Here is a 14766-nt window from a genome sequence, read left to right as displayed (position 1 = left end):
ACCTCATTAAACAAAAGGTTTGTTTGGACCCCCTTATGTAAATTGTCTCACTAAAAAAAAAAACTTTAGCAAAAGTACAGGATACCTACTTTAGACCCTGATTTCTGGCCCACTTGCCTAGGCACCAGTAACATAACTCTGCCTTACCACAGACTAAATCTCACAAAAATACCCTAAGGTAAGTATTTTTTACTTTTTTCTGGAATTTTTGTAATGTCTAGGGATTTACAATAGTGATTTAGTGGTAGTGTGATAAAGTTCAACAGTTTCACATTTTATTTATATATATATATATACACACACACAGTATCTCACAAGAGTACACCCCTCAAAATTTTTATTACACCTTTTTATGTGACAACACTGAAGGAATAACACTTTGCTACAATGTAAAGTAGTGAGTGTACAGCTTGTATAACAGTGTAAATTTGAAACAACTCAGCACTCAGCCATTAATGCCTAAACCGATGGCAACAAAAGTGAGTACACCCCTAAGTAAAATTGCCTAAATTGGGCCCAATTGGCCATTTTCCCTCCCCGATGTCATGTGACTTGTTAGTGTTACAAGGTCTCAGGTGTGAATGGGGAGCAGATGTGTTAAATTTGGTGTTATCGCTCTTACTCTCTCATACTGGTCACTGGAAGTTCATCATGGCACCTCATGGAAAAGAACTCTCTGAGGATCTGAAAAAAAGAATTGCTCTACATAAAGATGGCCTAGGCTATAAGACGATCGCCAAGACCCTGAAACTGAGCTGCAGCATGGTGACCAAGACCATACAGCGGTTTAACAGGACAGGTTCCACTCAGAACAGGCATCGTCATGGTCGACCAAAGGGGTTGAGTGCACATGCTCAGCGTCATATCCAGAGGTTGTTTTTGGGAAATAGACGTATGAGTGCTGCCAGCATTGCTGCAGCGGTTGAACGGATGGGGGGGTCAGCCTGTCAGTGCTCAGACTTTACGCCGCACACTGCATCAAATTGGTCTGCATGGCTGTCATCCCAGAAGGAAACCTCTTCTAAAGATGATGCACAAGAAAGCCCGCAAACAGTTTGCTGAAGACAAGCAGACTAAGGACATGGATTACCGGAACCATGTCCTGTGTTCTGATGAGACCAAGATAAACTTATTTGGTTCAGATGGTGTCAAGCGTGTGTGGCGGCAACCAGGTGAGGAGTACAAAGACAAGTGTGTCTTGCCTACAGTCAAGCATGGTGGTGGGAATGTCATGGTCTGGGGCTGCATGAGTGCTGCCAGCACTGGGGAGCTACAGTACATTGAGGGAACCATGAATTCCAACATGTACTGTGGCATACTGAGCAGAGCATGACCCCCTCCCTTCGGAGACTTGGTCGCAGGGCAGTATTCCAACATAACGACCCCTAACACACCTCCAAGACGACCAATGCCTTGCTAAAGAAGCTGAGGGTAAAGGTGATGGACTGGCCAAGCATGTCTCCAGACCTAAACCCTATTGAGCATCTGTGGGGCATCCTCAAATGGAAGGTGGATCAGCGCAAGGTCTCTAACATCCACCAGCTCCGTGATGTCATCATTGAGGAGTGGAAGAGGACTCCAGTGGCAACCTGTGAAGCTCTGGTGAACTCCATGCCCAAGAGGGTTAAGGCAGTGCTGGAAAATAATGGTGGCCACACAAAATATTGACACTGTGGGCCCAATTTGGACATTTTAACTTAGGGGTGTACTCACTTTTGTTGCCAGCGGTTTAGACAATAATGGCTGTGTGTTGAGTTATTTTGAGGGGACAGCAAATTTACACTGTTATACAAGCTGTACACTTACTACTTTACATTGTAACAAAGTGCCATTTCTTCAGTGTTGTCACATGAAAAGATATAATAAAATATTTACAAAAATGTGAGGGGTGTACTCACTTTTGTGAGATACTGTGTGTGTGTGTGTGTATATATATATATATATATATATATATATATATATATATATATATATATATATATATATATCATATACAAAGCTTTTCCTCTCTGTTGTGTTGAGCAGTGATACCCTAGCGCAGTGGTTCTCAACTCCAGTCCTCGGGACCCACCAACAGGCCAGATTTTAAGTATTACCTTGGGGAGTTGCAGACTAGAATACTGCAATCACTGAGCAGCAAGTGATATCACCTGTGATGTATTTCAGCTATCTTGCAAACCTGGCCTGTTGGGGGGCCCTGAGGACTGGAGTTGAGAACCACTGCCCTAGCGGATTGAAATCACCATTGGATTCTTAGCAAATCTGACACAGAGTCTGCTCTGAGGATCAAGGCTTAATTTCAGATATGTTAAGCTGTAATAGGCTATTGGGACTTGTTGCACATAGCAAATGATGTTGCTTGTATGCCTCATCCAGCTTTTTAGGCTTATACACCATGACTATCTAAGAGCTTTTACATCACATTATTGACTCTGGTCCGTGTCACTGCTGCCTGGTGCACGTGTTCTCCACCAGAGGGAGTATTCATTTTGTCTTGCCACAGAGGTTTAACTGCTGGTGTGAAATATAATTCAGCCATAAAAGTATTTAATATGAGGATTACGTGTCAGTTTATTTCTCTTTCTTATTATATATGAACTGTTTAATGATTGAAAACTCATTTTACAATTTTTTTAAAAGTTTGGAGAAAAGATTTTATAGAAAGTCATATATTTTTTTTCTGTTTGAGAGACCGCACCTTTGGCAAATCAGCAAAACCAGTGTCCCAGCCAGGACTGCGCTACAGCCACCAGCAGTCACTATGAAGGCGTTTTTCATTCTTTTGTGTTGTAGTGAAAATATCCAAATTCCATCTAAAACTATGAGAATGTTCTGCATTAGTGCAGCTGACACGAAAGAGCTGGCATGGTAGAGCCATTCCTCAGCAATTGTTTAAATGTAATAATCTTTCTTCATGATTTTAGGAAAATATGAATATTACACTCCCAAGTCCAATTTAAAGATTCATAACTGGAAAGAAATGCATGCTAATAATCCTACATATGGGGCCAAAATACAGGTTATGGGTGTGGGAATGTGATATGAAGGAACCTATATTGATATGCATGTACTCAATATAGCCAGCAGTGGTACTGAGTGAAGAGACCTAATAAAACACAATGGGGTTTTTTTTTATGAAAGGCAAATCCACTTTGCACTACAAGTGCACTGCAAGTGCACTGAAAGAGCACATGAAAGTTCAGTCGCTGTAGATCTAAGGGGGACATGCAAGGAAAATAAAAAACAGCATTTTAGCTTGCACACAATTGGATTATAAAAGCAGCAGAGCCTCCCCTAATTTCAGATCTTCCCCTCAGATCTACAGCGACTGCACTTTCGCTTGCAGTGCACTTGTAGTGCAAAGTGGATTTGCCTTTCGTAAATAATACCCCAAATGTCATTTGGCTGCTTGACTTACAAGGTTGAAGTGATGGCTCACATTCCACTAAGGCATCATCCTCCAAGCATTTGTTAAGTATGTATAATTGGAAAGTACAGCAGGGCACATGTATAATCTTGCATTCTGGCCTTCTTTACTTGCTGCTCAAGTGACTGCATTGTCTAGCCATTACAACACAAGATTTCTGACAGGAGGACTTCTGTAACACATAGTAACATATGAAACACAGCATGATGCATTGTGGTACTAATCATTTTGGCACCCCAAAGCACTTGATACAGTGCAATGCACTTGTTTTGTGCCCTATAACAAACAGATGTGAGCCAACTGTGTGCTGTGGTGCAGTGCGTTAGAAAAATTATGCAATTCTGGTTTAAGTGCTTTGTGGAGCTCTGTTAGCGCAGGCCCTAAGGGCAAATGTTTCCTTTACAACCCCAATTCCAAAAAAGTTGGAACGCTGTGTAAAATCTACATCGTTTGCACCCGCCTATCCATATGGATGAATGGTCCCTTCCGATCAGGTCCACCTGAAAGACTGACAGACAGACCTGATCAGAATGGCCCTGTGAAAGGGGCTTTAGATCATCTTTTTATACCCAATCATATTACTGACCTGTTGTCAATTACCCAAATTAGTTGGAAAATTTCTATAAAGCCTCGTACACACGATCAGATTGTTGGCCAACAAAACCGTGGACTTTTGTCCGAAGGGCGTTGGCCCAAACTTGTCTTGCATACACACGGCACACAATTGTTGACCAACAAATACGAACATAATGACGTACTACATTGTTTTTCAGCTCTTTAGCACCACCCTTTGGGCTCCTTCTGCTAATTTCATACTAGTAGAAGTTTGGTAAGTGTTGATTTGCGCTTTTCATTTCGCACTTTTCAGTTCATTTCTTAACGGGCGTTCATCAACCAGACATGTTGCGGAATTGGAGGAGATAACGTGTTATTTATTACTGGCCTAGGAGTTATTGCTTTGGCATTATTTTTTTTGGTTGAATAATGATTTGATTTGGTATATTTTCTATATTTTTGGATGCATAGAATACACTTTTTGGTTAAGTTCTTTTGGCAGATAGCATATCTAATTTTGTTTTTCTTTTTTAACGCACAAAAAAAAAATGTGTAGAATAATACTTGGCTATGTGTTTTACTTCAAATGACAGTTTGGGAGTAGGCAGTTACATTTAAAAAAATACAATGTAAAATTGACAAGGGACACCAACATAGTTGTATCTTTGATCTTAAAAACTACGGGATAATGGTGTTGTGGTAACTTGCCCAAAAAAAAAAGAAAAAAGAATAACAACCTTTGAAAATTTGTTTGCAATAACTCCATCAGTATCACCAGCAAAGCAGCTTCATTATTATCCCATTAAAGAATAGAATGTGCACTGCATTTTGAGATTTCATAATTTGCCACGTCACGAATGTTAATTCCCCATTACGAATGCTAGTTTACAAGGCCAACCGCTTCTGGCTCGTCCTTGCTTCCGAGCATGTGTGTTTGTACTTTGGACTTTTGTCTGACGGACTTGTGTACACACGCTCGGAAAATCTGACAACACACATTTGTTTGCGAAAAATTTTAAAACATGCTAGCCAACATTTGTCCTCGGAAAATCCAACAACAATTATCCGATGGAGCATACACACGGTCGGATTTACCCCCAACAGCCTATCATCAAACATTTCCCATCGGAAAGGCCAATCGTGTGTACGAGGCTTTACACTTACTTACCTGTCTCAACTTTTTTGAGATGTCTTGCTGCCATCAATTTAAAAATGTACTTTTTTTTTTTTCTTAAAATGGTACATTTTCTCGGTTTAAACATTTAATAGATTTTCTATTTTTTATTGTGAATAAAATATGGGTTTGTGAGATTTGTAAATTTCTTTCCGTTTTTAAGTGGATTTTACACAACTCTTTTTAAATTGGGGATGTAATATGTGCGCTACAAAATGGTTAATGTGCTTGAGTCCACATGTGTTTGTGTTTCACCCTGATAAACTTCTAACTTTTTATTCCCTATAATGCTTTTGTACTTTGCTGTGTAAATTGCAAGCACATGTTTACTAAGGGGAATGTTTGTCACTAACTCTTGACAGCATCATATGCAATGGCAACATAAGAGCCTGGTATCACTATATGGATTACAGCACATTGCTAGTTTAATGTCTATCTTATACATTAAGTCATAATGTGTTCCTGCCCAGAATGCAGCCTTGGTCACTCTAGAGCTGGCCTAAGCTAAGTGGTTGTAACTGTGCACTGGAGAGATCAAAAGCCAGTATGTCAATATAAGTATTCATACAAATATTACTTTTTGCTGGGGTACTAATATGCAAATGGCCACACTAATGATAGTTTTGCTGTAAGTAAACATATGGCAGTACAATGTACAGTACGTTATCCACACTGCTTACAAAGGGATCTTTGACATAGCCATGTAGAAAAATAATATCCTAATCGACAAGTGCAGGACACAGGATGGATTTCATAGACCCTGGGTTATAGGCTGTTACCTTCAGGTAATGGACACTGGCAAAAGCTTTGCTGGACTAGGGCAATGGATAATCAGAAGAATGACTTACAAACATTTAACAACAAAGCCTGGGGAATGCCCAGGAAAAACCCAAGCCTACTTACCAACCAGCTCGCAGACAACCAAATCAACCTGTCTAACAGTATGCGTTAGAAACAGGGGTTTAGTCTGCACACATTTGCAAATGCATGCGTAAACCACAGAGCCCGTCACGGCACCCTGTAATCTGTGGTCCTAACACTAAACTATGAGTGTCCCCACAGTGGAGGCACATGCATTCTGATGGATAGATGAGGGCAGGTGGACTGAAGGGGACTTACAAACATTGTCTTCCGCCCTATTTTTTTGTGCTGATGCCCTAGAACAAGACATAACACACATTTCTGCAATGATTTATTTTTGTCCATATGTGCAAAATCATATGGCTAAAAGCCTGGACAGCTGAAGCTGCCTCACCGGTATGCTTTTTGAAAGCTGCACTTGTTTTTGATGATGCGCAGGAAGAAGAATTGTTTTTCCACATAAGAAGCCTCCCTTTTTGGGCCTTTTCAATCCTTCAGCACCAGAAGGATTTGCCCCCTTAATGACCAGGCCATCTTTTTGCAATAAGGCACTGTGTCGCTTTATCAGACAATATTGACGTCCTTTTTTCCCATAAATAGAGCTTTCTTTTGGTGGTATTTGATCACCTTAATTGTTTTACTTTTTACTATAATAGATATCCAAAAAAATATATAAAAAAAAAACAAATTTATTCATTTAGGCCGATATATTTTCTTCTACATATTATAGGTAAAAAAAAATCGCAATAGGCATATATTGAAAGTTATAGCGTCTACAAAATAGGGGATAGATTTGTGGCATTTTTATTATTTTAATTTTTTTTTACTAGTAATGGCGGCGAGCTGCGATTTTTAGTGGGACTGCGACATTGCGGCAGACCGGACAGTTTTGACACTTTTTTTGGGACCATTGACATTTATACAGCGATCAGTGCTATAAATAGCCACTGATTACTGTGTAAATGTCACTGGCAGATAAGGGGTTAACACTATGGGGCGATCAAAGGGGTAAAATGCGTTCCCTAGGTGTGTTCTAACTGTAGGGATGGGCTGCCAGGGACATGACAGAGATCACTGTTCCTGGTCATGTCACCTGTCAGAACAGGGAATCTCCTTTGTTTACAAAGGCAGTTCTCTGTTCTGCCTCTGTTATAGACAATCGCGGGTCGCCGGGGGACATTGAGTCCGCCTGACCCGCTTGTATGCTCCCGCAGTGTGCAGCAGGCTCGAGCGTGCAATGCCGGTGGCGCACGCCCGTCCACGAGTGTACAGCTACGGCGATTTTGTCTCAGGGAATAGTTATTTCAGGAGGACAGATTCAAGGGATTCTTTTCAAACCTGTTCAGAGTACCAAAATCAGGGTTCATCCATAATTTTTAGCGTTAACATGTGGTCACATCACTTTAGTACCTGATGGATTATATACAGTGCCTTGAAAAAGTATTCATACCCCTTGAAATTTTCCACAATTTGTTATCTTACAACCAAAAACGTAAATGTATTTAATTGGGGTTTTATGTGATAGACCAACACAAAGTGCCACATAATTGTGAAGTGGAAGGAAAATGATAAATGGTTTTCCAAATATTTTGTAATTCAAGTAAAAATGTGAAACATGTGGCGTGCAATTGTATTCAGCCCCCCTAAGTCATTACTTTGTATAACCACCTTTTGCTGCAATTCTTTATGAGGATGTCTCTACCAGCTTTGCACATTTAGAGAGTGACATGTTTGCCCATTCTTCTTTGCAAAATAGCTCAAGTTCTGTCAGATTGGATGGAAAGCATCTGTGATTTTTCAAGTCTTGCCACAGATTCTCAATTGGATTTAGGTCTGGACTTTAACTGGGCCATTCTAACACATAAATATGCTTTTATCTAAATTATTCCATTGTACAGTAGCTCTGGCTGTATGTTTAGGGTCGTTTAGGTGAACCTCCACCCCAGTCTCAAGTCTTTTGCAGACTCTTATGCCCCGTACACACGAGCGGAAATTCTGCCAGCAAAAGTCCGATGAGAGCTTTTGGTCCGAAAATGGGACCGTGTGTATGCTCCATCTGACTTTTGCTGGCGGAATTCCAGCCAGCAAAAGATTGGGAACATGTTCTCAATTTTTCAGTTGGAAAAAGTTCCAATCTGAAATTCCAATTGTCTGTACCAATTCCAACGTGCAAAATTCCTACGAAGCTCGGAAACAATTCGACGCATGCTCGGAAACATTGAACTTAATTTTCTCGCCTTGTCATAGTGTTGTACGTCACAGCGTTCTTCACGGTCGAAAGTTCAACGAACTTTTGTGTGACCGTGTGTATGCAAGCCAAGCTTGAGCGGAATTCCTTTGGGAAAACCATCCAAGATTTTTCCAACTTAAATTCCGCTCGTGTGTACGCGGCATAACAGGTTTTCTTCTAAGATTGCCCTGTATTTGGCTCCATCCATCTTCTCATCAACTCTGACCAACTTCCCTGTCCCTGCTGAAGAAAAACATCCCCACAACATGATGCTGCCACCACCATGTTTCACGGTGGGGATGGTCTGTTCAGGGTGATGTGCATTGTTAGTTTTTTGCCATACATAGTGTTTTGCTTTTAGGCCAAAAAGTTCAACTTTGGTCTCATCTGACCAGAGCACCTTCTTCCACGTGTTTGCTGTGTCCCCCACATGGCTTCTCGCAAACTGCAAACAGGACTTCTTATGGCTTTCTTTCAACAATGGCTTTTTTTATTGCCATTCTTTCATAAAGGCCAGATTTGTGGAGTGCATGACTAATAGTTGTCCTGTGGACCGATTCTCCCACCTGAGCTGTGGATCTCTGCAGCTCCTCCAGAGTTACCATGGGGCTCTTGGCTGCTTCTCTGATTAATCCTCTCCTTGCCAAGCCTGTCAGTTTATGTGGACGGGCATGTCTTGGTAGGTTTTCAGATGTGCCATACTCTTTCCATTTTCGGATGATGGATTGAACAGTGCTCTATGAGATGTTCAAAGCTTGGGTTATTTTTTTATAACCTAACCCTGCTTGAAACTTCTCCACAACTTTATCTCTGACCTGTCTGGTGTGTTCCTTGGCCTTCATAATGCTGTTTGTTCAGAAAGGTTATATAACAAACCTCTGAGGGCTTCACGGAACAACTGTATTTATACTGAGATTAAATTACACACAGGTGGATGCTATTTACTAATTAGGCAACTTCTGAAGGCAATTGGTTCCACTAGATTTTATTTAGGGGTATCAGAGTAAAAGGGGCTGAATACAAATGCACGTCACTCTTTTCACATATTTATTTGTAAAAAATGTGCAAAACCATTTATCATTTTTTCTTCCACTTCATAATTATGTGCCACTTTGTGTTGGTCTATCACATAAAATACATTTACGTTTTTGGTTGTAAGATCACAAAATGTGGAAAATTTCAAGGGGTATGAATACTTTCTCAATGCACTGTACATATACATAGAACCTATTGGGATTTGAGCACAGGTATATTTTTGCATAATGTTGCATTATGCAGAGCAGAATAGGGACTGGCCAGAGAGGGATTACTTTGATGCAGTTGGCCAGCTTAAACGTGATTTGCAAAGTATGTGAGCTAAAAATCCCTGTTTTTATATTGCAAAATTTGCTAGAAAGGGTATATAGCAGTGTGTAGAGGGTTCATCCAAAAATGTTTACTGTTAAATGTGGTCACGCCCCTTTCGCACCTGATGGATTATATACATGTAGAGGCTTTTGGGATTTGAGCACAGGTATATTTTATTTTTACTCATTATAGACCCACCCCAATAAAATATCTTCCTTCTGGCAAAGAAACTTGTCTCCCTCAAATCAAATCCTCAACCCTTAAAATTAAAAAGACATCCCTCAATGAATTTCTCAATGAAGGTCAATGGCCTTATGGTAGCCTCATAAGAGGCTGTTCCTTTTATTAATTTCCACTCAAGGACTTTTCATCACAACATTCTTTTGGCCTAGAACAAGCACACACCTTTACTCAATCTTTCTATGCTTCTCTGCAGTCAAGCAAGGAAATCCTTAGTCTGGTGGATTTATCAGTTGTCTTTTGATCATGTGAAGATGCCTAATATTAATGAGAAAAAAAAGATAATTTTAATATTTTATATAACAAATGTATGCATGCGTCACATTTCTCCTTTTTTTTTATTTTAGGTGGTAAAATCCACATGCAAGCCACACCCATGTTTGTATAACCCTGACTTATAACATGGAATCAAAAACGAAGAGCCTTCAACAAGTGAGAAATAAGGTTGCCTCAGCTCACAAGGATTGTTCCCCAGCTGAAAAACTGCAGTTCTACAACCAATGGGCCCCCCAGTATGAAGAGGTAAAAACTACAAAAATGTATACCCTCAATACCATTTTATATATATGTATATATCTCTATGTATGTATGTATGTATGTATGTATGTGTGTATGTGTGTGTGCATGTTGATTGGTTAACGTGAACATTATAGCATCTATAAACTATGGGATATATTTAGGGAATTTTTATTTATTTATATTTTCTATACTAGCAATAGTGGTGATCAGCAACTTATAACAGGACTGCGATATTGCGCCAGACAACCAGACAATTTTGACACTTTGCGTGAACCAGTGACACTAATACAGTGATCAGTGCTAAAAATATGTGCTGTCACTGTACTAATGGCACTGGGAAGGGCTTAAACATCTAGCTTTGTAAATGATCAGAAGCTCTGCGGACTTCCATTATCCAATCATGTGCAAGCAAAAATGCTTTTTTTTTTAATTCTTGCACGCGATTGGGTATTATTTGCAAAGTGAAGCTTTACCTCATTTTCTAAGCTCTGGAGCAACTGCACTTGCAGAGTGCAGCTGCACTTTGGAAAGTGCACAGTCTATTTGCCTTTAGCAGGGCTACGCCCAGTGCTGTATTTAGGCCTAGGCCAACAAGGCCTAGGCCTAGGGCGGCACTTTGCGGGGGGGCGGCGAAACAGCTGCCTCACCCCCCCACCCGCCTCAGGGTCCCGCGGCCTTCTCCCACACAAATGCAGGGTTTGCTGTGGTGCGATGGCGTTCTTTGCCGTGGGGGAAGCTACTCGCGTCCCCATAAGCGGCCGGTGTCTGACTGCATGTAATTTGGACGGGCGGGGGTGGAGCCTAAAGCTCCGCCCTCTACCCTCCTCCGTTCAGCTTTCTTGCATCGCTCGTCTCCCCAGCCAGGGGCGGGGTCTGTCTGACAGGACGAGAAGGAGGAGGAGAGAGAGAGAAGCACGAGGGGACCCCCTACCCTCTAGCCAGGACAGCAGGTAAAGTAAAGTACATTACTATTACTCTTCTATTGAGCACATGCATGGGATCACTTTATTGCAGCTAATCTGTGCTCAATATGGAAATGAATTTACAGATCATGATGCTGCAATAAAGTGATCCTTTGCTACAAACTCATTAAACAGTCCACCTTCCGTGAAAGTTCATGTACTGCAAACTTTGCAGTACATGAACTTTCACTAAAATCCCTTTCACACTGGGGTGTTGGCGCCATCGCTGTTAAAACGCCAATATTTTTAGCAGCAATCTACCGTCATTTTTGCAGGGGTTTTTGGCCGCTAGGAGGGTGCTTTTAACTCCCTCTAGCGGCCGAAAAAAGGATTAAAACGACCCGCAGCGCCGCTTTGCCGGCGGATTTAACCCCTTTTCAGCCGCTAGAGAGGGTTAAAACTGCCCTGCTATCGGCTGAATAGCGCCGCTAAAACGACGGTAAATCGGCGCTAAAAATAGCGCCACTTTACCGATGACGCCCGGGCGCTTTCAGTGTTAAAGGGCTCTAAAGAGGTTAAGGCTGCACTGATTGCCACTGATTAGGCGGCACTCTTAAGCTGCACTGATTTGCTACAGTGATGGGCACTGATGAGGCTGCACTGATGGCCACTGATAACCTGCACTAATGAGGCTGCATTGATAGGCATTGATGAGGCTGCATTGACAGGCACCGATGAGGCTGCATTGACGGGTACTGTTGAAGCTGCGCTGATGGGCACTGGTGAGGCTGTGCTGATGTGTACTGGCGAGACTGCCCTGATGGGCACTGGTGAGGCTGCATTGATGGGCACCAGTGAGACTGCATTGGTGGGCACCGGTGAGGCTGCATTGATGGGCACCGGTGAGGCTGCATTGATGGGCACCGGTGAGGCTGCATTGATGGGCACCGGTGAGGCTGCATTGATGGGCACCGGTGAGGCTGCATTGATGGGCACCGGTGAGGCTGCATTGATGGGCACCGGTGAGGCTGCGCTGATGGGCACCGGTGAGGCTGCGCTGAAGGGCAGTGATGAGGCTACACTTGGTACCCACTTTTAATGTAGAGAGAGGAAGAGGTGGAGCTCTAAGATGGAGCCTAAAAGGGAAGGTATGTGTTTTACGGATGACAGGGCGGGACTTAAACTCAAAGGGGTGTGGCCTTGACAAGAAGGGGTGGGTCATATTTGAATTAGGGGTGCATGGGTTTAGTCAGGCCTAGGGCAGCACAAAACTTAAATACACCACTGGCTACGCCCCCTGCTCACCTCTCAGCACTGTTCCTAGGTTCCACCCCCTACCCACCTCCCAGTACCGCCCCTTTTAGAAACTACAGAGCCAAGTATCATTTTGTAGTGCTAAGCAACAATAGAACCCCCCCTCCCCAATAGACCCCCCCAGCAACAATAGACTCCCAACAGCCAGCATGAATAGACCCTCCAGCAGCCAGCAACAATAGATCCCTCCAACAGTAGATCCCTTTCAGCAATAATTTCCCCCCAGCAACAATAGATCCCCCACTGGCAACAATAGACCCCTCTGCAAAAATAGATCCCCTCCAGCAAAGATAGATCCCCCAGAATCCAGCATCAATAGACCCTCCAGTACACCCCAGCACCCCTTGCCATTAGATACTTTCAATGCTGGAGGTGCCTGAACTGCGTCCCCCCGCGTTCCTGCTGTAAAACAAGCCCTGGCCTTTAGTAAATCAACCCCTGTGTGTTTAGTATCACTTTAAATAAATATTGAATTATGTTCCTCCAAAGAGAGTGCATGGATAAGCATATCAACCAAGTAAATTGTTACACCGGGTATTCCTTTTTTGCAGCTCTCCCTTGACCGCAGCTCAAACTGATAAGGGGGCCTGTATCACTAGATATCTGAGGGTTCAGCGATGCGTTATGAGAAAATTTGTGAATGCGACCAGTAAAGACTTGTGGGGATCTTTCTTTACACACATTGTCTATCAAGAATATTTGAGCATCTGTCTGATCAGAACTTTAAATCCTTTTGCATGAAACAAGTCTTGTCCTAATAGGTTGGCTTCAGTTTCAGTGGTATAAAATACAGAACTTCGCAAGTGCTTGTTTTGGTGTGTGATGTAGTGTTACCTTACCCAACACTGAAATCTGGGTATTGCTGTTGGAGTAATCAGTGTTAGAGATGAAAATGATGGTCATAAGTTGCTGTTTTCAAAATGGAAACGATTGTTTCTGTGTCTAATAGCAGCAGAATTTTGACATTAGCGACTACACAGTGACAGAGTTTAAAACGTGTCTGATCCTTCCAGATTGCATAAATCTGCATGTCATCAGGGTCCTGATCTGCCTGCTTTAAGCTATGAACAGATGTACTTGGCGTGGAATGGCAACATTTAGCAAAGTGGTTAAGTTTGTAACAGCATCTGCATTATTTGCCTTGTGTAGGCCACAGCTTTATGCCTCCCTTATGGTGGTTACCGCCATAATTAAAACAATATGCATTTGGTCTGCTATCAGTCCCGTTTTTTTACGTGAATAGGAGCTTCATTACCATCCTTTGGGCACAGCATATTACTGGCTTCCTGCACAGCCATTTTCATCTGGCACCCCAAATCCACAGGTCCTAGCAAAGTAAATATATCTAGCTCCAAAGCAGCCTTTCCCTCAGTTCCTGCCAGCAGAGCTACACACTGCACTGTCCAAATCAATGGCTGGAACCCGCTGCTGTTGGCATGTACTGTAATCACTCGTTCAGTTGGTTACTTGTGAATACAGCCTTTGACTGACTCTTGGTGCAAAGGGTGTACATCCAGGGACAATGCTTCTGCACCCGCGTGAGAGTAGCCTAAAGGCCCGTATACACAATGAGAATATCGGACAAATGATTGTCTGTTTTTTCATGATAGTCTCATATCGAAAATGAAGAGGTTACTCAGCTTACGAAAATTTTTCATACGGCAGAATGAAGTGAAGTGAAGTTTTTTCGGAAGTGATGAAATGTATTGTATTGTGATGTATTCTTTCATTTCCAAGCATGCATAGTCTTGTTCTCCTGATTTTTTTCGGACGAAAACTGTACTGATCAAACGAAAATCATACAATCTGGTAGAGCTGCACAATTGTTAAAAGATCGTGATCTGAATTCACCCCCCCCCCGACGATCTATATTGCGGAGTCAATTCTTTCATGTAACAAGTATAGAGAATTCTCTGCTTACTCTGCCAGTCTGCCAAGATTTTAACAACATTGTAACTCTTCCATCTTAGATAAAAGGCATAAAACTTCTGTGTGAATATGCAGGAAGTTTAACCACTTAAAGTCTAAACCTTTTTCTGACACTTGTTTCTTACAGTTAATATCAGAATTTTTTGCTAGAAAATTACTTGGAACCAGTCGAGGCACCCTTTAAAATTATGGACAGTCTCGAGGCACTCCATTCTAAAATGTAAAAAACTATTCTAATAGCTTTACACAATGCAGCAACATCCACACG

The 14766-nt window shown here is 42.0% G+C and overlaps 1 protein-coding gene across 4 annotated transcripts in view; it reads left to right on the top strand.

The window, feature by feature from the left end:
- Positions 1–14766, top strand: part of METTL27 (methyltransferase like 27) — an 89975-nt gene that overhangs the window by 42451 nt on the left and 32758 nt on the right. For all 4 annotated transcript variants that reach the window (XM_073616557.1, XM_073616559.1, XM_073616558.1 and 1 more), the window contains exon 2: positions 10182–10356. In XM_073616557.1, coding sequence (XP_073472658.1) covers positions 10237–10356 — 120 coding nt within the window. In that variant the 5' untranslated portion in view covers positions 10182–10236. The remainder of the gene's footprint in view (positions 1–10181; positions 10357–14766) is intronic.

The sequence above is a fragment of the Aquarana catesbeiana genome, linkage group LG02 (genome assembly GCF_042186555.1).
Source record: "Aquarana catesbeiana isolate 2022-GZ linkage group LG02, ASM4218655v1, whole genome shotgun sequence".
NCBI classification, from domain to species: Eukaryota; Metazoa; Chordata; class Amphibia; order Anura; family Ranidae; genus Aquarana; species Aquarana catesbeiana.
This window is presented reverse-complemented; position numbering and strand designations above follow the sequence as displayed.